General features: G+C 40.2%; 2 protein-coding genes and 1 pseudogene across 2 annotated transcripts in view; 2 read left to right on the top strand and 1 right to left on the bottom strand.

The window, feature by feature from the left end:
- The window catches only part of LOC115791158 (NACHT, LRR and PYD domains-containing protein 12-like), a 1,329,445-nt pseudogene that overhangs the window by 1,159,483 nt on the left and 145,690 nt on the right, over positions 1-24,272 (top strand).
- The window catches only part of LOC115791148 (NACHT, LRR and PYD domains-containing protein 12-like), a 150,013-nt gene that overhangs the window by 103,360 nt on the left and 22,381 nt on the right, over positions 1-24,272 (bottom strand). The gene's annotated exons all lie outside the window — the stretch shown is intronic.
- LOC115791576 (uncharacterized) lies at positions 5,215-12,776 on the top strand. Its single transcript, XM_030745696.1, has 2 exons — positions 5,215-5,261; positions 11,056-12,776. Exon 2 carries the CDS (start codon positions 11,162-11,164, stop codon positions 11,930-11,932), a length of 771 nt encoding a protein of 256 aa, XP_030601556.1. The 5' UTR covers positions 5,215-5,261; positions 11,056-11,161; the 3' UTR covers positions 11,933-12,776.

The raw sequence follows: 24,272 nt of genomic DNA on the forward strand, positions 1-24,272 counted from the left end.
TAAATCCCCTGCCAGCACTCCTAGGTGGGCCCCATATGGAATAAGCAAGGGAAAACATTATGGGCCCCATGAGGTTTTGTCCACGGTTTCCATGGTGGCCCTAAAGGGGTTTGCCCAGATAGATTTTAACCGGCCCTGAATATGTGTTCATTCGGACCCAGACAGTCCATGCATGCATGGGCTATGCATGGGCCTCATGTAAGTCAACCGTCTGGGTCCCAATGAACACATATTCAGGGCCGGTTAAAATCTATCTGGGCAAACCCCTTTAGGGCCACCATGGAAACCGTGGACAAAACCTCATGGGGCCCATAATGTTTTCCCTTGCTTATTCCATATGGGGCCCATCTAGGAGTGCTGGGAGGGTCCTAGCAGATTTAGACCATCCACTGCACCAGGAGTTCAAGTTGCTTCCTTGGGGACGCAGATACCGGGTACCAGGTTGTAGGACAGAGAGATTGAGGGAATCTTTTGTCCCAACAGCAATTAGGTTTTTAAATGATTTGTTGTGATTCAATGTTTGTTTTATGTATGTTTTTATGGTATAACTGTTTTTTAGATTACTGTACTACTGGCTGTGGGAACAATTGCCCTTAGGGGATAATAAAGATCTTTGTATTGTTGTATTGTATTGTATCCTGTCCTTTTTCCCATCAGAGGTGGAACCCTGACTCATTCCAGGTAGCAGCTCACCTGTTTTCTAAATAAAAAGTACAACAATTTTGGACTTGTATACTTGCTGTTGTGAACTCTGTAATGTGTGTTACAGCACGAGTTATACCTTGTGGTTGATCCAGTGAAGTCAAGCTAGGAGTGATCGTTTTGATTTTTGAATAGGTTTTTTTTTTTTTTAATTTTGATGCCAGCAACACATTTCAAATATTTGTCTCAGGGCCAACAAAAGGCTGCATCCTCATTCCCCGACCTGCCCAGGAAGCTTTGAATGTTTGCAGTATAAATATTTATACTCCAAATAAGGCAAACCGTCAGGCTGTGTTATGCGAGCATGTGAACTTTACTCTGGCCCAGTCTGACCAGTTTGAAGGCAAACATACACACTCAATCAATCAATCAATCAAATACTTTATTATCCCCGAGGGGCAATTTGTTTTGCAGCCAACAGCAAAATAAATAAATCTATAAAAACAATCAAACATACAACACACACAACCAAGGACACAATTATCTAAAAGAGTTCAAAAAGTTAATAGTATTGGGAATAAAAGAGAATTTAAATCTGTTTGTTCTGCACTGTGGCACAGAGTACCTCCTTCCTGAAGGCAATAACTGATACATTGAGGACAGGGGGTGAGTGCTATCACCCCGAATCTTTTCTGCCTTTTGGGTGGCTCGCACCCTGTACAGGAGGGCAAGATCATTAAAACTTACATTTGCCACCTTGCTACAAAGTTTCACAATGTTCTCTAACCTTCTTTTGTTCTTGAGGCTCAGAGAACCGAACCAAAGAAAAGGTTAAAACAGACTCAATAAAACAAGAATAAAACATTTTCCTAAAAATCTTATCCACGTTAAAACCCCTAAGTTTTCGATACAAATACATACGCTGATGAGCTTTTGCACAAATGGCATCTGTATTTGCATCAAGTGACAGTTTGTTGTCCAGTATAGTGCCCAAATATTTGTATTTCTCCACTACCTCTATTTCCTGGCCATGAGTATGAACAGCAGGTATTGATGAGGTTTTCCGACCAAAGTCTATGATCATTTCTTTTGTTTTTGATGCATTTATGTCTAGAAAGGAATTCCCACACCATGTTACAAAATCGTCTACAACCGGGCCGTGGTCAAGATCTGCATCATGGAGCAGAGAAATGATCACTGAGTCATCTGCATATTTAATTATATATCTGTTCTTATAGTGGCTCTGACACTCATTTGTGTAGAGAACAAATAAAAGTGGAGAAAGGACACATCCCTGAGGGGAACCAGTGGAGGATAAAAGCAGATCTGATACAATGCTGTTGACTCGCACTCTCTGTGGTCTATCTGTTAATAAATCCATGAGCCAAGATACCAGACCAGAATCAAGATTGTATGTACTAATAAGCCGTCTCGCTAAAATATGGGGCTGGATGCAGTTAAAAGCTGATGAAAAATCTATAAAAAGCAAACGAGAAAAATTACGTGCACCATCCAGATGCTCCAGAACCTTGTGGAGCAAAGTGCACACAGCATCCTCCACACCCCTCCCTGTTCTATAGGCGAATTGGAGGGGGTCTAATTTTGTCTCAGTGGCACAAAAAATTTCATTTCTTACAAGTTTCTCAAATATTTTCATTACAAGTGAAGTTAAAGCTACAGGACGATAGTCATTTAATGATTTAGGTGCTTTAACTTTGGGCACTGGTACAATAATAGAGTCCTTCCATATACGTGGCACTTTATGAAACTCAAGAGATTTTGAGAAAAGAAATGAAAAACTTCCAGCCAATTGCTCTGCGCAGTTTTTAAGGAGACGCCCATTTATTTTGTCTGGGCCTGGACTTTTTTGCTCTTTCACCCCTTTAAATAATTTAAGCACCAATAATCTATCAATATTAATAACTGATTGTTTTGGAGAAACATCCCTGTACACAGCCAGTTCTTCATTAAAGTTGTGAATGTTAAAACGATTGTAAAAAAGATTCAAATCATTCGCCAGCTCTAAATCAGACACACCTCCAAAAGAAATGGGACACTTCCTGTGTTGCAAACCCATAATAGACTTAACCCCCTCCCAGGCAGGGCGTGAGTGTCCTGTGCCCAGCAATGACTGCACTTTATCTTTATATTTAATTTTGGCAAGCTTCAGTTCTCTTTTCACTTGCTTTTGCAACTCTCTGCTATAAACAACATCCCCACAGTTAAATGCAATATTCCTCTGATTAATAATACTTTTCAGAGCTTTGGATACCCATGGTTTGTTGTTTGCAAATATGCAAATTTCCTTCTTTGGGATTATCAAGTCTTCACAGAAATTAATATAAGCTGTGACAGTCTCTGTAATTTCATCTAGGTCATAGCAGGTTCTTTTGAATAAGTCCCAATCGGTACAAGTGAAACAGTCTTGAAGGGTCTGAATGGACTCCGCTGACCACACTGGAACCAGGCGACGCTGGGGTTTTGTTCCCTTCAGGACAGATTTATAGGTGGGAACCAAATAAACAACATTGTGGTCAGACATGCCAAGAGGTGCTCTGCTAAAAGACTTATAAGCTCCCTTAATTGAGCCATAACAAAGATCCAGAGTCTTCAAATTCCTCGTGGGGCAATTTACATATTGATGCAGGTTAGTGAGCGACCTCCCAAGTTTACACTGGTTAAAGTCACCCATTACAAAATTGGGGGCATCTGGTGCAATGCACTGCAGTCTGTGTACCGTCTCCACTATGCTCCTAGTGGCGACTTCCACATTAGCCCTCGGGTGAACGTACACAAGAGTAACAAATATCTGTGGGAATTCTCTTGGTAAATAAAAAGGACGCAGAGAGACAGATAAAAGTTCAACATCAGGAGAACACAGTGATTCCCTCACCACCGTGTTACGACACCAGTTCTTATTAATATAAAAACAGAGACCCCCGCCCAGGGTCTTACCAGTCACAGTCGGGTCTCTGTCGAGCCTCAGAGGTTCTCCAAAACCACTGATTTCCAGCTCCGATTGTAAGTCCCGCTGCTTGAGCCATGTCTCCGTAAGAGCGATGAGACAAACATTCTTGTATTCTGGTAAAAAATTGACGTTAGCCTGAAGAATGTCAACTTTGTTCCGCAGGGACTGCGCGTTGGCGAGGATGATTGTGGGAAGAGGAATCCTCCGATGGCCTTGCCTTCTCAGTCTCTGTCGCACTCCTCCGCGTCTGCCCCTTTTCCTCACCGCCGTTTGTTTAGATCTCCAGTTCTTGTTCATCGTGGTGAAATCATGCTGAAGGATTTCGGCCGGTAAGGCCGCCATGAGCTTAACATCTCCAACATCTGGGTTCCGGAAAAACAAAAGGGACTCTCGACTATACTGAATAAACTGATTATGTCCACAGAGACCTCTCAAAAAGTGACAGGTCATCGTCAAGATGATTAGAAGAAGGACTACCGGCCTAATATAAGCCATATTGTTGCAAAAATTCCCACACGTTAAAAATTAAAAATCACGATTAAAAATGATTAAAAAAGTAAATAAAATAGAAAAAATTAAGTTACTTAAGATTATGTTAAGTTACGTTAAAAGACAGCTGCGCCCATAAACTACTGCTCACATACCCATACACTCTGCTGCTGCTACATGTCGCCATACTCCAGCGCTACACTGATGAAGGATTAGAAGCTGCAGTTAGATTATTATAATTAAGTTAAATTAAGAACCCAAAGATCTGTTTCTCCACAGTCAGTTATTTCTGTACAGTGATCACAGTCCAAGAAACAGTTTTCTTATTTCCATACATTTTTTGATAAAATTGTTTTTTCTAGTTGGAGGAAGCATGGTGGTGTGGTGGTTGGTACTGCTGCCTCACAGCTGGAAGGTCTGGGTTTGATTCCACCCAGGCTTCCTTCTGTGTGGAGTTTGCCTGTTCTCCCCGTGTTTGTGTGGGTTTCCTCCCACAGTCCAAAGACATGAAGTTAGTGGGATTAGGTTAACTGGTGATACTAATTTGCTCACAGGTGCGAATATTTGTCTGTCTCTCTGTGTTAGCACTGTGCCAGGCTGCCAACCTGCACAGGTATACCCTGCCTCTTGCCCTATGACAGCTTCTAAATAAATGGAGATTATTGTGGTTCATTACATTCTTTGTTGAGACTTTCCTGTTTTTATGTGTGCTGGAAAAGAATCTCAGAGCTGTCTGAAAGTCAAATTAGTGAAAATGTTCATCAAGATCATCAATGCATGACATCAACAGGAGAGCCAAAAATTATGAGTAAGGACTCAGTGAGGACTCAGTGAGGACTCAGTAAGGACTCAGCCACATCTGAACACAGAAACAGGGAAATCAAATGCAAATGAAACAGAAAAAAAAGTTCTCCTGGGAGAGTGAAATTTAGAGGAAAGTTAGAAAATAAGATTTTTCATATTAAAGTCTGTTGTTCAGGAATTTGAAGGACGTTGTTAAACTCATTCTGTCTTGTTGACTCCTGCTCCTGCTGAGCCCCTCCCACATTCTTCTGCAGGTGGAGTCCCACCTCCTTCCAGGAAACGGCTCACCTGTGTGTCAGTGTTTAGTGTTTAGGTGTGCAGTGGAGCTTCTTCTTCTGCTGCTCTGTTTGCAGAAACTGTAAGTTTGCTTTGTTTTCTCCTTTAAAAGTTTATCTTTAAGAACTTTCCTCTTTGTTCAGCTCATGTTTGATTTCTTCAACAACAAACTGTGTTTTTATTTCCTGGAAGAAAACCATTGTCTCTCCATTAAAGCCTGCAATGTTTTCCTGGTTAACCGCAGCTGTGGTGTGTGTGTGTGTGTGTGTGTGTGTGTGTGTGTGTGTGTGTGATCAGAATTCGTTGGTGTCAGCAGCTGAGCTCAGAGTTGTTGTTACTGATGTTACTCTGTAGAGCAGAGGAGCTGCTGCTGTTCTCCTGCTCACTGACGCACTGAATGTGGCCTGAGCTCAGCTGGAGAGACTCTGAGCTCCAGGCTTCTCGATTTTCTCATTGATTCTCATTGGGTTAGTGAATTAAATGTACTACAAATGGGTTGGTTTGCATTAACTCTTTAATGTAAAGCAGAACAAAATTAAAACTGGTATATAAAAATAAGAATTCCTCTTTCAAAATTAATACTTTTAATATTTTAACATTTTAACATGAAATAACTGCAAGGTGTGCGAGAACCTCTGAGCCAGCCAGACTCTGGCAGTCCTCATCAACTTAATCCGCGTTTCCATACGGGATGACTCAGTCAATACAACTCGGCACGGTCGTGTTGTGTTTTCATTACAATTGAGGACTACCACAGTGTGGGTGGAGTCTATACAGCAGCGCGGGCTATAGTCTCACGACGTAACTCGTATGCGGCTCAAAGCACAACACAACAATAGATGAGAAAGAGGCAAGCTAACAGCTAATGCCAGTTTAATATCATCATCATGCATAAGTCCCCGTACAATGTGTTAATGGATGAAGGTTATCATCAAGTATAACCCTATACCCCCGAACATAATCGGCTCAGTGTACTTCAAAAGAGCCGCCGTTCGCGGAGTTACGGTGTTCCGTCGAGTCGCGTTTCCCCATCAGATACTGTTTCCCCACCGTCTATGGCAGGCCGTTTTAACATAAAATCCGTTTGTCTGACTATCCGTAATTACATTTCAGATATCTAAAACTGCATTTTGACTATCCAGAATGGTAATTTAAGATATCCGCAGTTACATTCTGACTAGTAAGAATAATAATTCAAGATATCTTCAATTACATTTTGACGAGTCAAAATTCCTTTCAAGATATCTCAAATGACGTCACCGGATTAGTCATTTGACGGGTCACACATCCCTAATTACAATTTAAGATATCTCAAACGTAATTATGACGAGTCGAAATGACCTTTTAGATATCTGAATTTAACGATTGCGTGAAGGCCCCCTTGTGCTGTACTGAGCTGTCCAAACAATTGCCTGTGTAGAATTTCAGGTGCCTGCAATGGCGCTGGCCGTTATGGACAAAATTGTAATAAAATGCAACAATAAAGAAAGAGCTCCTCAGTATGGGATATGCGGAGAGTGTGAGAGTTCTGTACTTAAAGACTGCTTCAGAAATCTGCACAGAGTCTCTGATTTTATGGCCGTTTTAACAAACTGGCTTATAAACATTCTGCCAAAATGCTCCGTAATTCAAGATATCTCAAACGTCATTCTGACTAGTCAGAATGTTAATTTAAGATATCTTAAATAGAAAAGCCGTCTAATTCAAGATATCTGTAATTCATTTGGAGAGATCTTAAAAGGCATTTTGACTAGTCAAAATTACAGTTCTAGATATCTCTAATTTAGTTTTGCCTAGTCATTATTTGCTTTCAAGATATCTAGAATTTAATTTGCACTAGTCAAAATTATTTATTGCCTATCTAAAAATACATTTAAGATATCTTGAAATATGGTGTAATTTAATATATCTTTAATTACAATTATGACTAGTCAGAATAAAACACAAGATATCTTGAATTAACTTTATGACTAGTCATAATTTAATTGTAGATATCTGAAATGTGAGTTTCAGATAGTCAGAAATTCATTGAAGATATCTTGAATTGAAGCCGCCATACAAGGGTTTAATATTTTTCCCGAAAATGACATGAATCAAATCCCGGGAAAAGACGAGCCATTTCCCGGGAATCCCGGGAAAAAGTTTATTTATTTTTTTTTTTATTTTAATTAGGCCTTCTGTAGCCTGTGTCGGCCTTAACCTATTGTGATATTGTAGAGGTAGCTTTCCAGCTATGTCCTGTTATGCCCAGTAGGGGGTAACGTCGGCTTGATTAACGCAATAAAACCTACATCTCGACATTCGAGTGCTCGAGCTATGCGGTGTTGTATCGTTCCTCAACACTCCCTTAACAAATATAATTCGAATATTCCTCCATTGTACATGGAATTATACCAAGCTATTTTACAACTGCTGGTGCAAAACAATACGGTTCATCTCCACAGCATTGATAATGGCTCAGCCACGCTGTCGTGGCGACATCTGTTGCGCTATATCTCCACCATTGGAACGCTGTAATAGTCATTGAAAAGTTAACTACCGTACTACACTATAATATGGCATAACACAGGGCCTTGAGTAATGCACTACGACTTGGTCATTGCCATTCTGGCAACAGCAAATTTATAACGCCGTGTCTGAGGGTTAAAGTAGGTTCGCTGTGAATCGTCTATTGAAAAACTGGCCAATCCTTATAGCCTAAAAAATATACATTTTACTCAACTCCATTTTAAAAGTGAAATATGTTAAAGTATCTATTTCATGATACTTTCTTCACACATTAGGCCCGTATCCTAATTCATGATTGTTAGTAAGCGGCTGCAAACGAGGAAAAGAAACACTCGAAGTTAAACAGATATTTCTTTATTGTTCAGGGCAGGCATATTTTATAGGCTATATAATGCAATATAACAATATAATAATATAAAATTATATAATACAAAATACCTTAGGGTAAACACATTGCCTACGATTTCAACAAATTAAAGAGGAAAAAAGTACAACTGTGTAATACCTCTATTAAAATGCTCGAGATGAAGGCTGAAGCCTTAAACGGAGGCTGAACGTGCCTGAAATGAAGAGTAATGCTTTTCGCATTAAACGAACCCTTCTCTCAATATTTCCTTAAATTTAACATTCTGAAGCTTTCTTTTCTTTTCTTTTCTTTTCTTTTCTTTTCTTTTCTTTAGCGCAACTTTTTTCCCGGTTTCCCGTCTTAATGTTTCCCGGGAAACGGGAAATGGTTCTGATCGCATTTCCCGGGAATCCCGGATCCCGGGATTAAACGCTACGCCATACAAATGAATGGTAAATCTGACGTCATTTCAACTAGTCAAAATGCAATTAGAGATATCTCAAATAGGTATTTTGTCTAGTCAAAACATAATTAGAGATATGTCAAGTTACTAATACGTCTAGTCATAAATCAATTTCAGATATCTGGAATATAAGTGAGGTGAATCGGATTTTATGTTAAAACGGCCTGCCATACACCGTCTCCTCGCCGCTCTGCGCCGCCCACGCGGCAAAACCGGTATCTGATGGCTGTCATTGGGTCATCAGTTACCGTTCCCCCTGTAATAAACTGGGGGAACGGTAACTGATGGCCCATGCTACCGCCGAGGAACCGGTTCCCATGCCAGTGCCAGTTCCCGTGCTGTTCTCAATGAACCGGCGAAACGCTTAAGAACGGGCCCGCGTTCCCACCGCGTTTCTGTGAACTGCTCCTTTACATATGAGTGTGGGCGGGTCCTCGTCTGGACACGACGCCGAAGCGCACAAACGTGGGAGAACACGCTCCCCTTTCTGTGCTGCAAATACGTTTTAGGGTCCAAACCAAACTACTGCAGCATCTGTGTGCAGCACAGAGGGAAACACAGACAGAGATTAGAGCAAGACGACAAGTACGCACTTTGTGTCCTTTTATCTGTGATATGAACTGATACAAAGCAGCAAGTTCAGCCTTAGAGCCCAACCTAATTCACAGCCGTGAAAATCGCTTCACTTTTCTCCTGTAATACACATGTAATATGGTAGAAAACTTGATGTTGAGACGGCAGAGTCACGCCCTTGTGCCGCTTTTGTCACGTGTTCGTGGTTCAGGACCAGCTAGCTTGCGGGGCCGGACTTGAACCCGTTTTTCGGCCAAGCACCAAGTGCTTCGACGGTGGAAAACCCGCCTAACGGTTCAAATTACGGCACGGGCTCCAGAACCCTGTTGGTGGGAAAGAGGCCCCAATGACCACCATCAGATACTGGTTTTTGCCCTCGTGGGTGGCGCAGAGCAGTGAGGAGACGGTGGGGAAACAGTATCTGATTGGGAAACGTGACTTGACGGAAAACTGGCAACAATTACCGTAATAACACCACAGTAATACCCTATATTAGTTGTGAAGTGCAGTTTCTCAGCTTTCAGAAACTGTTTGAATTTTTTGATAGGACAAACGGTCGCGTTATTACGGTAACTCAAAGTTCCTTTGATCAGCCCTCCAGCCGGCTCTGTGCTAACCTGTTCGGCTAGTAGCGGCAGGTAACGGTGCTTCAGCGGTGATCGCACGGCAGCATAGGGTTATAATATGTATGCTGTGTGAGCGTTTCCGATGGCTCACATGTTGTAAAACTACCTCTGCAAACTGTTGGTCTGGACATTCAACCGGTTGAATGTGCCTTCAGTTTCTTGCTGTCGGGTTTTAAAAATGGTAGGCTTGATTGTGGTGAAGGAGTCGCTCTCATGACTCCGATAGTGACCACACTCTCTGGCCAATCAGTGTCATGCTGTCCTCCGCGTCACATTTTTGTATCACCTCAGATCAATCAAAACCTCAGATGAGTGGGTACGAAAAAGTACCTTCAAACTTGTACCAGTTACGAATGGAAACACCGTCAAACTGCAGCAAGTCGAGGCGACCCGCGCGGAGTCGTCCCTTATGGAAACGCGGCTTATATGTCACAGGAGATGGAGATTATTCATACGTTATAGTGAACACAGTACAGCAAAATAGGGTTGCAAATATTCATTATTTCATTGATTAATCAAGTTATCTGATTAGAAATACTTTTCATATTAACAGTTCATCTGCATATTTTAACTTCTGTACTGCAGATGTTTCTCTCTGTGAAGCAGACAGGGTGGATGGAGCAGCTACAAAGTTCTCTGTTCTTCATGTTGATGATCAGGTGGTTGATGAAGGACCTCCAGCTGTTTCCCAGTAAAGGTTTTAAGGTGGTTACAGGAACAAGCGCTGCTGCTTTGGACACTAGAAAAACGTTTCCTTTCATGCCACCTGAGCTCACCATCTCTGTAACGGCTCCGCTTCCTTGCACTTGCTGCGTGTGCACAGACTGCACGTAAAACAACTGCTGCTGTTGTTGAAACACTGTGAACATAATTTTGTAATGATTTTTTTTTATCCACAAGCCCCCACTTGATTAAATTAACTGCATCTTGGAAGTTTTTCTGAATCTTTCTTTGTGAAATACAACCAAACTTTAGATCGCTTTTGTCTTGATGCCATGTTCAACATATTCCGAACCAAATAAGGCACGTGTGTAATGTAATCACGCAAATACGTCCTCACATCAATTGTTAGGCAAGCTAACAAGTCTCCGGACTAATGCTGGAGACTTGTTAGGCAAGTCTCCAGCATTAGTCTGCTTGCCTAACAATTGATAACATTGTGGAAACTTGCAGGTTTCCACAATGCTGGAGTCTTTTATTTTACAGTATAAATTGTCTTGAGGTCCAGGTTCCTGGTCTGGTTTGTTGTTTGTGGCTGGGCTCTAACTTTGTTCATGTCACGTTTATCTTTGTGGAACTGGAAGTTTAGACTCTTCTTCAGTCTCCCAGTAAAATGATACATCTCTGTTTGTACCCACAGATTCACTCTGACTTGAGTTTGATTAAAAATCCAAAAGGTCAGAGGTCAAGCTGTTCATCAGACTGTGCAGAGGAAAATTTTTCAACTTTGGAGGAAACTGTGCAAAATGGCCACAGGTGGAAGACAAAGGTCAGGGAGCAAAGACCTGCCGCCTAATTTGTCTGAATTAATGAACAAACTTATTGAAGTTGCAGCTTCATTCATCCAACAGTTTGACAACAGTGAACCAAGGATGAGAGAGATTGTAGAAAAGTTTCAGAAGATTTCTGAACAAGTAAAAGGGATGCAGTTGAACACAGACCAAGTGAGACAAATAGGAGCTTTTATAGCTGCAGCAGCAACAGGAGTTTTAGTCTTTGCAGTGCCATTCACTGGTGGAATGAGTTTAGCAGCTGGAGCTGCTGCAGGTGGAGTTGTTGCTGTTTTTGGAGCCAATGGAACCAAAATGTGGTCAGAGAGTGGAAGTGCAAAGGAAGTAGAAGAACTGGGAACAGAATTCATGGCTATGGTTGAACCAGTGAAGAAGAACCTGGAAGAAATAAAGATGACATGTGAAGAGTTGGAGCGAAAATCAGCTGAAGCTTTGGCTAAAAACACTCTGACTGACATGGAGGAGTTTCAGAGGATCCTCAGACGAGTCTCTGAACTCAAACAGAAAAGTAAAGGAGTTTTGAGTTCATTTTTATCAGTGCTGAATGTGATTGATAAGCTTTTAGTTATCATTTTGAGCATCATAAAAGTCACTGCAAGTCCTGAACAGGATGAAAAGTTAAGAGATGCCATCATCCAGTCAGCTGATCAGTGTCAGAAGGTCGTTAATGAGTTTGAAGAGATGAAAAAAGAACTGATAGACTTCACAGGAAAGGACGGAGAGTAGAAACAGCACCCTGACACCTGGACTGCATAAAGGACTGGTGTACTGTGAGTCTGAAGCTTCCTCATGGCTCCGCTTAAGACTCCATGTTGTTGTATATTCATGTAAAGCTGATCCAAAGCAGCCTGATGTCACAGAGTATGAAGAGGCTCCACGGCCTCACCAAGAGCTGCTTCTTGCTCTGTGTTCTCTGCTGATCGCCACCATTTATGGACCTGTTTCAGAGAAGCTTTTACTCCATATTTAACCTGACTCAGCTCTTTGGCTGTCATCACTTTCTTTTTTCTCAAAGCTACGTTCATTTTTAAATATGGAATTAGTATAAATTTCAATGATGTACACGTGTTAGTATGTGAATGTATGTTTGTGTAAACATGTTGATAAAGAACTGAAGTAATCCATGAGTCCACTCTTTTAAAGGTCTGTAAGGATCTCTGGATGGCTTCTTATGCAGGGAATTACCCTCAACTTGGTTTCCTACCTGTAATATATTTTTCTTTCTATATTCTTCCTGAGCTGATTTTGTTGACTAATTTCTGATATGTATTTCAAGCCTCACCAGCTGGATAGGCTGTCCACCCTAGTCCACTGTTTAACCTGGTTTAGTTACTGGCTCTCTAACAATTACTGTTCTGAACAACAAGACTGAGGCCATGATCGTAGCTCTTCCTGGATTATGTCCTGAAACCAGTCAGGCTGTTGCTACTTTTTCTTCAGCTGCTAAGTCCAGGGTGTAATATTTCATTCCCCTCTGGACTTTGATTCACATGTAAGGCAAATTGAATCTCTGTAGGGTGTCTAGTCACTGTTTGTTTGATGAAGACTTACATTAAATGCATGATCACTTCCTCTTAAACTCCTTCTGTGTTTCTATATTAAATGTTGGTGATAGTTAATGTAGAAAACAACTATAAAAGGTACATGAAACTGGGTAAAAACTAACAATGTACAATTTACATACAGCATCATGGATGAGAAGCATCTATGCTGCTAGAAACCACAATGATTTAAAATTAAATGTTCACATCATCACAATGATTGATAACAACAGCTCTACAAAGAAAACAGGAAGAACTGAAAACTGTTTATTACACACACTGAACAGAACACTGGCCATCAGGTAACTGAAGTCTGAAAGCCAAAGGATCAAGAATCCTTTCTGTCTTCACAAATCTGACATGGATCAAGTTTAGTTTCCACATTTATCACAGAAGCTATGATTACAGTCCACCGCTGACTCATTTCACTGACATGAATCTGCTGTGACTGAAAGGGAGGAAATAAAGCTGATTAACTGCTTTTTCATAGAGTTACAGCAGCGTGAGCGTTCCTGTAGCCTTCAGATCAAACTAAAAATAATGAGCACTGATTAACTATTTTTATTAATGTTTTTATACCAGTGAGATGTTATTTGATTGAGTTTAAAGCACTGGAAACAAAAAGCTTCAACTATGTTGTAACTAACCAACTCAGCTGAAAGGAGGATGCTGTGACTGAAAGGAGCTCCTTTCAGTCACAGCATCACATTTCCTATGAAATGCTGAAGAACAGCTGAAAGCTGCTGTCGCCATGGCAGCTGTGACTCACACAAAGTTTGCTTCATGTTTTCAAATCTGCTCTCCAAATGGTACTTTCTATATTTGTCATTACGATGGTCTTTTTCAGCAGGCTGAATAACTTATTGATCAAATCAACTCTAAGTTCAAAGGTCACAGATCAGAAGTTTCTGATGCCTTACTGTAACCATGGCAGCAATGCCACAGACAGGCTGAGGGAACTACCAACATGAGCACTGCAATCTTCCTACACACTAAGGATTGCTAGAAAACCTTTAATCATTAAAGACATGTAGGTGTGCAGCTGTCACACACTCTGATCATTCAGCACATTGAAGAGACGTTTCGGTGTTGTCCCACCTTCCATCCAACACTCCTGTTTTTGATTCAAACCCAGGTCCTGATGGTTCATCCTCGCTTTGTTTTGGAAAAATAAACTTCAACTATCTTCGTACTAAATGAGCAGAATAACTGCTTTATTTTCCTCCTGAAAGGATCCATATCAGCTTTCATCACCACAGCTTAGATCTTCTTACTGAGGCCAAAAGAAAGCCTCTAAAGGCAGAACAGAAACCACTGGGAACTTCTCAGGTTAAAATAGTGTTTTTGTGCTCCACACTAAAACTGAGCATCTTCTTCTTCTTGGCCTTCTTAAGTTTACCTTCATGAGGAGCTGAGGAGGGAGAGTGGATCTACTGGAGCTGCTAGGCAGGAGAAATGAGAGAAAGACCTCAGAGTAGGTTAATGGATTTGGTGAAGGAGAAGAATACGAACCACAGCCTCCAATAGATGTGATATAGATTTAGACCTGCTGCAGGCCAGAGGGCGGAGCCACCCCTGAGTTCCACCCCTGAGCTCCACAGAGGAAGTTGTTCTTCTTGGTGTGATTATTCTGCGTGATGTAGTCTCAGATTTCAGAGCCAGTTTTCCATTTTGAGCTAATTTCCAGCTTCAAGTCTTTTAACAACCTTGTGCAGTTTGCAGATCTTCTAAGTTCTCAGCTGGAAGACAAAAGCTGCAAATTCCCTTCAATGAGTCATTTTGAATTGATGTTCAAATGAAGATTCAAATGTTGTTCCAGTGTGAAAACAATGTGTAACTGGAAGATCCTGTGAAGCACTGCTGAAAGACAAAGAGCCCAACACGTGGACATCCTCTGTTCTAACATCATTTCAGCTGTTGTGTTAAATCCTCTTGACTTTTGTGCCTTTCTGACTGTATAAAGGACACTTTGAGACAAAAACAGGAAAACAATCTGATGGTGCTGCAGACTAATCCACAGGATCTGATCTCCTTGATCCGTGGATCATTTTCCTATACTTGTCATATTCAAACATCAGACATCTTCAAGTGTGTGTGTGCCTCTGAAGCACAGCTGTAACTCTGTCACTTCTTTTCCTCTACTTGTCAATGTCAAATTTATTTATATTGCACATTTAAACAACCTGAGTGGAGCAAAGTGCTTTGTCCCTTTTCTGTTTTCTCTCAGCTTGTCTGCAGTTACATCTGAGAGCACGAATATCCTCAACCAGCCAAGGTTCAGAACAAGCTTTGGAGCATTTCTTTCTCAATCAAGGATCTCCCGGCAAGTGCAGTCAAACATAGTATATAGTTCCTCAACACTGTATTCATGATGATCCAGGGCATACAAACATGTGTCCTTAAAAGCAGCAGAAAACCTGGAGGCAGCTGAAGAGTCAAGTGTGCGTTGCCAGCATGCAGGAGGGAGTAAAATCTCTGAGCAGGTGACAGTAACAGTAAACAACACAGGAAAGTGGTCTGAAATACAGGAATGACAAATTTCACTGTTCACATGTCCACACATAGGACATAAGACAACAGAAGGTTCAGTGTGCCTCTTTTTTTATGTGTGGGACCAGCAACAGACTGAGTTAAATGAGTCCAAAAGATCCAAAAACTCTCTGACCAGAGGTCTAGACTCACAACAAACAAGTATATTAAAATCACCAACAATTAAGAAATGGTCATATTTCAGAGCAATTCCAGCAACAAAATGCATAAACTCTTGAACAAAGCCTTTGTTAAATCTTGGAAGACGATACACAACAGCACACAACACAGTCATAGAAAAAGTTGCCTTGAAGAGCTGCAGCTCAAAGCTGGCACAGCTATCAAACGACACCTCATGGCAATTGAAGGAGGATTTAAAAATTGAAGCTAGCCCCCCCACCTTTACCGGTGACCCTAGGAGAGCTGAAAAAGTCACAGCAGGGTGGAAGAAGTTCAGGAAACAACACAGTCTCACCATCATGAATCCAGGTTTCCATCAGAAACATAAAATCCAACTGGTGTGACATTAAGAAGTCATTCAAAATAAAAGTTTTGTTTGCCACTGATCTTGATCAACGCCAAGCGTAGAACAGGGTCCTCTCCAGTCAAAGATGCAGCCCGATCCAACAAGTGAAGATTAGATGTGTCAATACTGTATCTGTGGCCTCAACCCCTCTGGGGAACAGAATACAGCATCAGCAGAATGGCACCAGATAAGTCTGGGAAGCAAGACATAACGGGACGAAACTACCGCCGACTCACTCCCGGTAAGTAGCATGAAAAAGCCTTCATTCTAGCTTTCACACCTCCTCGTTTCCCCCGCCGTCTGAGACGTGTCTTATGGGGAGCTGCAGAGGTTCGACACCACAAGCTTACCGGTATGTCTGGCAGGTCAGGTGGACGATTGACTGTCCAGCCTTTAAAATTGTACATCGATACCGAAGCTTGAAAATCACAGATATCAAGAAGTGACTGCTGATCGTAAACAAGCAAAGTAGTGACATCTTGGCAGCAAATAAGAATAGATACAAAAACAACAAACAGGGGCACCCAGGTGGCTCAGTGGTGGAGCAGGCGACCACATACATATGCCGTGTTGCGGTGCAGGGGGCGCAGGCTCGAGTGCCTGCCTGTCGCCAATTTGCCCGCATGTCTTCCCCTATATCTTTCCCCCATTTCCTGTTTTCCTCTACTGCAGACAAAAGCCGCTGTGGCCAAAAATACAAAAAAACCCAAAAAAACCCCAGCAAATTGAACAGGCTAGGTAGATTGTGCCATCTTATATAATGATTAATAAGAAATTTGATGAGACCAGTTCTGCATTTGAATGCTTTCTTTCTCATCACACAACATCCAGACTGAAAGCTTCAAAGAATGAACTCCAAAGTGTTCAAACAGGCTCCCACTGGCCATCACTGCCTCTGCAAGTAGCCGGGTCAGACCTGCAGCTGCAGGGTTTTGATGCTGATCTGAGAACAGTTCAATCATCCAGTCATCCCTCGTGGTGCTCACAGCTTCACTTTCAGCCTTTCAGCCTCAAAGTGGCCTCCAGTAACACTGTGAGAAATCTTGGAGTCATTTTTGACCAGGATATGTCCTTCAATGCACATATTAAACAAATATGTAGGACCGCTTTTTTGCATTTGCGCAATATTTCTAAAATTAGAAACATCCTTTCTCAGAGTGATGCTGAAAAGCTAATTCATGCATTTATTAATTCTAGGCTGGACTATTGTAATTCATTATTATCAGGCTGTCCTAAAAGCTCCCTGAAAAGCCTTCAGATGATCCAAAATGCTGCAGCTAGAGTACTGACAGGGACTAGAAAGAGAGAGCAGATTTCTCCCATATTGGCTTCTCTTCATTGGCTCCCTGTTAAATCTAGAATAGAATTTAAAATCCTTCTCCTCACCTACAAGGTCTTGAATAATCAGGCACCATCTTATCTCAAAGACCTCATAGTACCATATCACCCCAACAGAGCACTTCTCTCTCAGACTGCTGGCTTACTTGTGGTTCCTAGGATACTTAAGAGTAGAATGGGAGGCAGAGTCTTCAGCTTTCAGGCGCCTCTTCTGTGGAACCAGCTTCCAGCTTGGATTCAGGAGACAGACACCCTCTCTATTTTTAAGATTAGGATTAAAACTTTCCTTCTGCACTGTAAACCCGGATAAGTTGAATCTACTTAAAAAAACCAAGGTAACTCGTTGCTTTAAATTTTTAAGTAATGAAACAGTTCATTTAACTCAGCCTGTTAAGTAAGCACTACTCCATTTCCAATGAACTAAATTGCATGTTCTAATTGACCAAACTTATCTTTTATAGTTCATGAAAAAATAAAATGGCTTTCGATCAGTCAATTCCCCCTATCCTTTTCATGGTTGTGTGGGGGTGCTGGGGGCTATCCCAGCTGACAAGGCAGTAAGATGCAGGGTACACCCCATACAGGTCACCAGCCTTTGCAGGGCTGACACAGACAACCATTCACACCTGTGGGCAGTTAGAGAGACCAATTAACCTAACCCCATTAACTGCATGTCTTCAGATTGTGGGAGGAACCCCATACAGACACAGAGAGAACATACATGAGTCCGCACAGCAAGAGTCCCAGGCTAAGGTGGAATTGAACCCAGACTATCAGATAGCCATTCTAGCTGTGAGGCAGCAGTGCTAACCACCACGCTGCCCAGTAACAAATATTTTTTTACAGTGTTGAACTGTGTCTGTTTAAAATTTGGTAAATAAACATGATAAAACTCAGCCCTGCTGAATGCTGGTACATTAACATTTACAAATAACATTTGTCCATGGAACAATAAAAAACTATACGAGAGAGCGTTGTGAACAAAAACACCAAATGTCTACTATTCCAAACAGCGAGAGGCCTGTGCCAAGCTGGAATTGAACCCAGACCTTCTAGATGGCATTCTACCTGTGAAGGAGCACTGCTAACCATCATGCCACCATGCAGCTGTGCATTAATCCAGTCTGTTAAAGCTGGTATAAACTAGATTTTTAGCATGTGCAAAACTTGATGATATTAAGTTGTTTGAACTCAAACACATGATTACAATAAGATAGACCATCAAAAAGTACAGTCTACTCAGCATTAAAAAGTAATGTTCACATTATAGGCAATTTTAAGTAATATGAACTCAATATTTTTAAGTGTAGTCAAAATCTTGGTTTACAGTGTGGTTGCAGGGTCAACCTTAAAAACCTTGAGATCCGGCTCCACAGAATTCCAACAGAATCTCCTGTAAAGATCTGATGAGAGAACTCTGAAAGAAAATGTTAGCCTAGTTAAATTTTTTCATTGGCAACATTAAAATGTAGTTATTTCTATTTAGTTTTAGTATTTGTATTATAAAGTTGCAGAAATGTGTGTTCAGGTAAAATTGCAGCAGTATTATAACTTTGCCATCCAGTGGGCTGGATTGGACTAATTGAATATTTTGGTGGGCCCCGGGCCATATGTTTGACCACCCTTAATTTAACACATCTGAGAGAAAAGATACATAAGATTCAAAAGTTTGTGGAAACCTTCTTCCTGGATTTAAAGTGTTTTAGCTGTTAGAGTGGTTAGCTTTTTTTTCCCAAGCAGTCAGATTAAACAATCAGTTGTCATTTTACCACGTTACTTTGTATCGAATCTATTTTTCCAGCTGTTTTATTATTGAGTTTGTGTTGTCAAATCATACAAAGGTTAAATAATTAAAAATGTTAAATAAAGAAACAGTCTAATAATGAATCATTTGAGTTATGATGTCACTTCCAATCCAAATTTACTCATTAAGCACATTTAAAACAAAAAGCTTGACCAAAGTGATGGACATGAAAAATGGATAAGACATTAAAATAATAATATAATAATAATAATAAAATAATAACCCCATATACACACATGCAGACAAGAACACAGCAATAAATATATCTAAGAAATCCCAAAAATATAAAATGCAGCATCCTAAATAGCTCTCACTTTGGCTTGAAAGCCAAAGAATAAAAATGAGTTTTAAACATACTTCAGAAACATGCAGAGTGACCTAACATGAGGCGGCAGCTCATTCCACAGTTTCGGGGCTGTGGCTGAGAAAGATCCACTCCCCTGTTCTGAAGGCAGGTTTTAGGAACACTGAGGAGCAGCACGTCAGCAGATGTCTGAGGGAACATAAGGTAGTCAGCAAGATATGATGAAGCCAGCCGATTAAGAGATTTAAAAACATACAATAAAATCTTGAAATTTACCCTAAAACGCACAGCCAGACAAGTCAAGTCAATTTTATTTATATAGCACATTTAACACAACAACAATTGACCAAATAATTGTACACAAATTTAGAATCAAGAATCAATTAATAACCAAATTATTGTTGTTACATGTCAAACATATAACGAGTGTTTCAGAACACTGATCCAATGACAGAGACAAGCAAGAGGCCAGAACAGAGGACAGACTTCCTGCTTTACAGGTTCTGGTAAGAAGGCTGAATTTCAGAGTAAAGACTGAAGTGTGACATGGAAACATGTTTGGAGTCAGAGTCAGATGAACTGTTTTCAGGGTCACAGATGGAGGTTTATCAGAGGAGAAGACCTGGATGTGATCCACTCACACTGAACAGACTTCCTGCTGTTATCTGCGTGTTTGTTAATTTGTGAAGGAAGTCACCCGAAATGCTTAAATTAAAAAAAAATTAAGACATTTAATATATTAAAGAATCAGAAGATATCACTAATGCACATGCGGGGCTCAGAGTTCAGGCCTGTGTGCTCCGTCTCCCTCCCCCTCTGACCTCTCATGTTCCTCACTAACCGTAACATTTTTATTTTGCCACTATCTACCAAAAACAGAGTCTGTGTGCTGCGGGTTGGCCTTCGTCACTGCTCCGTCCAGTGGTGGTTCTTGTGACTCAGATTTCTCCCATCAGTGATAAAGCCTTGTACAAAAAGCACATCTTCTCCCCTCATGTTTCAATTAATCAGTACAAAGCAGTCTTATGCAGATTAATAACAGAATGTGGTGATTGTACGTACTGTGGCCGAACCTTCGAGGATAAGATAAACTGAGACTGGGAAGTTAGTCTGGCACTTTCTAATGTATTTATTTATTAAATTGTCTGTTGTTTGTTTCAGCCACTGTTTATTAATTAATTTCCTGGAGTTTACTTTAAAACATTTGTCATTTTATTCATTGGGTAAAAAATAAAACCCAACAACTCCCTCCTTTACCAATAAGGTGTCAAAATATACCACCATTGTTATTAACCTACTGATCAAAAACAACACAATTGATCTTAATAACAATAATGGCAGGATTATAATATATTTTTAAAGCACAACAAGACATTACAACACAGACTTGCTCCAAAATGCTGTCTCTGAACCACTGTGTTCTGTTATCTGTATTTATACAAGGTCAGCACACACATTTGTTTCAGGCAGACAGCTCAGGACCCCCCTTTTTAATTTTTTTTTATTTTTAGCAATGGAAGCATATAAAAAACATATAAAACCATAATTATTTTAAGCCCTCATATTATCCAAAATCACCCTCCTGTTCTATAAATTAAAACCAAACACAGAAAATGCCAAACAACTGAAATATAAAATCATGACTATTTGCAGCACATAACTCAGAATATATCTGTTTAAAGCACATTACATAAGATAATTATTCATTATCACACCTTCATCAATTGGTACTCATTTGGTAGATAACTGATCCTGTCATTACAGGTTCAGACTCTTTTCTTTTTGTCTTAAGAATTAGTCGTTTAATTCTTACAGTAACCGTACTGCGTCAGGATGTTCGGTCTGCGCTTTTGGGGCTCAGAAGCATACAACTTAATTTTATTAATTTGATGTATTAATTTTATCCACTAAATATAAAATCCTGACGTAAAGACTCTCAACTTAAAATCTACACACTACAATTAACCAAGACAAATATTAAACAGCAGAAGTGTATGGTTGAAAGCTCTATTATTCAGTGTGTTCGTATTAAAGATCTCTTGATTAGTTTAACCCAGTCTAAATTTTTCTACTAAAAGTGAACCTATTTTTATACACCTACAAAGTTAGTTGCAGCAATTGTCTATAATATGAGTGTAAACAGGTATTCATTGCATGTGTGTATTGTGTAATTGACAGATATTCATCTAGCTACTTACATTTGCATTTTAATTCAACAATAAGGGGAAGGAAAAACATATGCTGAGCACACACAAGTCTATGATCAGTCATCCTAGAATCCTACAATTTAAAATTGTATATGTGTACATGTCTTACTCCTATGGAAAAAAACACTAAAGACAAAAGATAAAAACAAACATATATAAAAATTGCGATTCCAAGATCCAATAATACATTGTCTATGGCAATTCAGCCAGTTAAAATTGCCTTAAGAAGAGTAAATGACCTAATTTAAAAGAAAATAGTTTATCATACATATACATACATATATGATATATGACTAAAATTAAAGATATTATTCTTGTCTGATTTGGAAAAGAAAGGAAAAGCTAATCTAGTGTTAGTAAGACAAACCTTGATTATTTTACTTTTATGACTTTGTTTATTTTGCATTTTGTGTATTTCTATTGGTCTTATTTGGATATAAACACCATGTAGAGCAGTTAAAAAACAAAATCAAAAGTAAAGTGAGTCTGAAATATTGTGGTAAATTCTCGAGACAAAGGTCATACTCACACCATCATCCCTTGTTGACCTTTTACATACTTTTACTCAGCTCACTGCAGAATTGTTGTCTGTGGTCGTCTTTTTGAATTTATGGTGTTTGCCTTCTTAGTCCTGATGTTAAATTATGGGAGAAACAATAATTATTGTTACAAGAAACAATAAGCAGATTGTACCCCTGAGACCACAAAATCCTGGCCTCCTGAACAGGTGCCATGGTTGTGGCCTTTCCATAGTAGATTATCAAACTGATTATGAGTCAGACTACTGAAAATGCTAAGACTGGAATATGACTATGGTGATCAGCTGTTTGTTTCTCTGAGAGTTCCTTTAACCTTCAATCCACTAATGTGTCCTTCACTGGTACCCTGTGACTGAGCACGCTTATGACCTACTGCTCCCCACATCAGAAACACACCTGTTGTTGACATTTCCCTGGGCCAGACTTTACACAGAGGTGATGGGGTCAAAAACTCACAGTTCACCTGTTATTGCCAGATGTGTGACCTTCCTATGAGACAACTGGAACCAGGAGTCTTTTTTTTTTAATCTTCAGAGCTGTCAGTCTGTTCAGGAGAGTTTGGTATGACTCTTCTCACCTTGAGCACCTTGAAGTCAAGTCAAGTCAAGCTTTATTGTTATATGCACAGTATAGAAACAGTGTTTCCCCGTACAATGAAATTCCATTCCATTACGCTGCCATTACAAAGACAGAAACAGTAGTGAAAACATAGGGATGAGTGAGGAAAAAAATTCTCTCATACTTTGTATACATACACATGTGTATACACAGCATAAGGTTGCAAAAACCTCTGCAATAGTGCAAGAAGCACATACATATAGCACTTGGGCGGGAAGGGATGAGGAGGAGCTAGCGGAGGCGAGGGGGGCGGGGGGGGGGGGGGGGGGGGTTCGGGCTACTGTGGGGCTGACTCAGCTAACAGTTCTGATAAGATGTGGAGTTCATCAGCAGCTAGGTCAGGGAGATCAGTCCAACACAGGTCAGAAGAAGACAGGACAGCGGGGGGGTAGAGCATCTGTTTACATCCCACCCCAGACTCTGGAGCTTGAAAAAAGGCGACTGGACTTCTTTTTGTTTCTTGAAGACGTTTCTCCTCTCATCCGAAAGGCTTCTTCAGTTCTCAACCAAACGGTGGAGAGACCCAGGTATTTGAAGCCACAACAACAGGACAAGACTCAGCTGTACATCTGCATCTGAAGGTCAAAGGTCACTCTTTTGAGGATGCCAATGTTCACATTTTGGACAGGGAAGACAGATGGTTTAAAAGAGGAGTGAAGAACCATCTATGTCCACTGTGAACAACCATCATTGAACAGAGGAGGTGGATTACGTCACCAACTTTCCCCCCCTTACAGTGCTGTCCTGAGCTCCCTTCCCAGACGTCTCAACCCCCATTCATATTCTATAGCTCTCCTTTGAGACATAATGTTATGTCTCAATAATTCAGCTTATCTATTAAAAGGCAAACTTACTTTTTATATTATTACCTTTTTGGATTTTTTTCTTCAACGTTTGATTTATTATGATAATCATTAATTTATTAACACATTCAAAACTCAAAATGATCAATTCTATGTTGTTACTAAACTTTCTAACTGGAGTACTGTCCCTCTAAATATTTGGTATAAAAAATGTAGAATTCAAAAATTTGAAAAATCTGCAAGCATACTGTGCTGGGTTATGTATGATTCGGATTTTGAACCAGTGAAACTACACAGTAGATTTAAACATTGGATTAGAAAAAGGAATTACATCTTCCTGTACTATTTACACTGGGGGGGGGCTTGAACATGTTTCAGCATCTGACAGAAACTCTGAACTTAGAGAAGCATGAACTCTACAGATATCTACAGCTAAGAAGTTATTTTGAGAAAAATGTTAAGAATACTGAGGGTGTGGGAGCAGATCTTATTAGTGTTTTTGTTGAAATTACTAATGGAAAAGCAAACAAAAAATGATTTCTAGACTTTATTCTCTCTTGCAGCAAGAAAGAGGTCAGTCAACAACATACGTTAAAACTAGATGGGAGAAAGATGCAAATGTAAAATTAACCAATGGGGAATGGTTAAACATTTGTAAAACACAATCCACTACCACCAGCTCAGTTTTGTGGAGAGAAAATACCTGGAAAAACAATTTGAGATTTTTCATTGGCACCCAAAATAAAGCAACTAATAAATCAAAGAACAGAGTTTGGGCATTGTTGGAGATTGTGTGGGAGTGACTCTGCAGGACACTTCCACATTTTCTGGGATTGTCCTGCAATCTCTTAATACTG

The sequence above is a fragment of the Archocentrus centrarchus genome, chromosome 2 (genome assembly GCF_007364275.1).
Source record: "Archocentrus centrarchus isolate MPI-CPG fArcCen1 chromosome 2, fArcCen1, whole genome shotgun sequence".
NCBI classification, from domain to species: domain Eukaryota; kingdom Metazoa; phylum Chordata; class Actinopteri; order Cichliformes; family Cichlidae; genus Archocentrus; species Archocentrus centrarchus.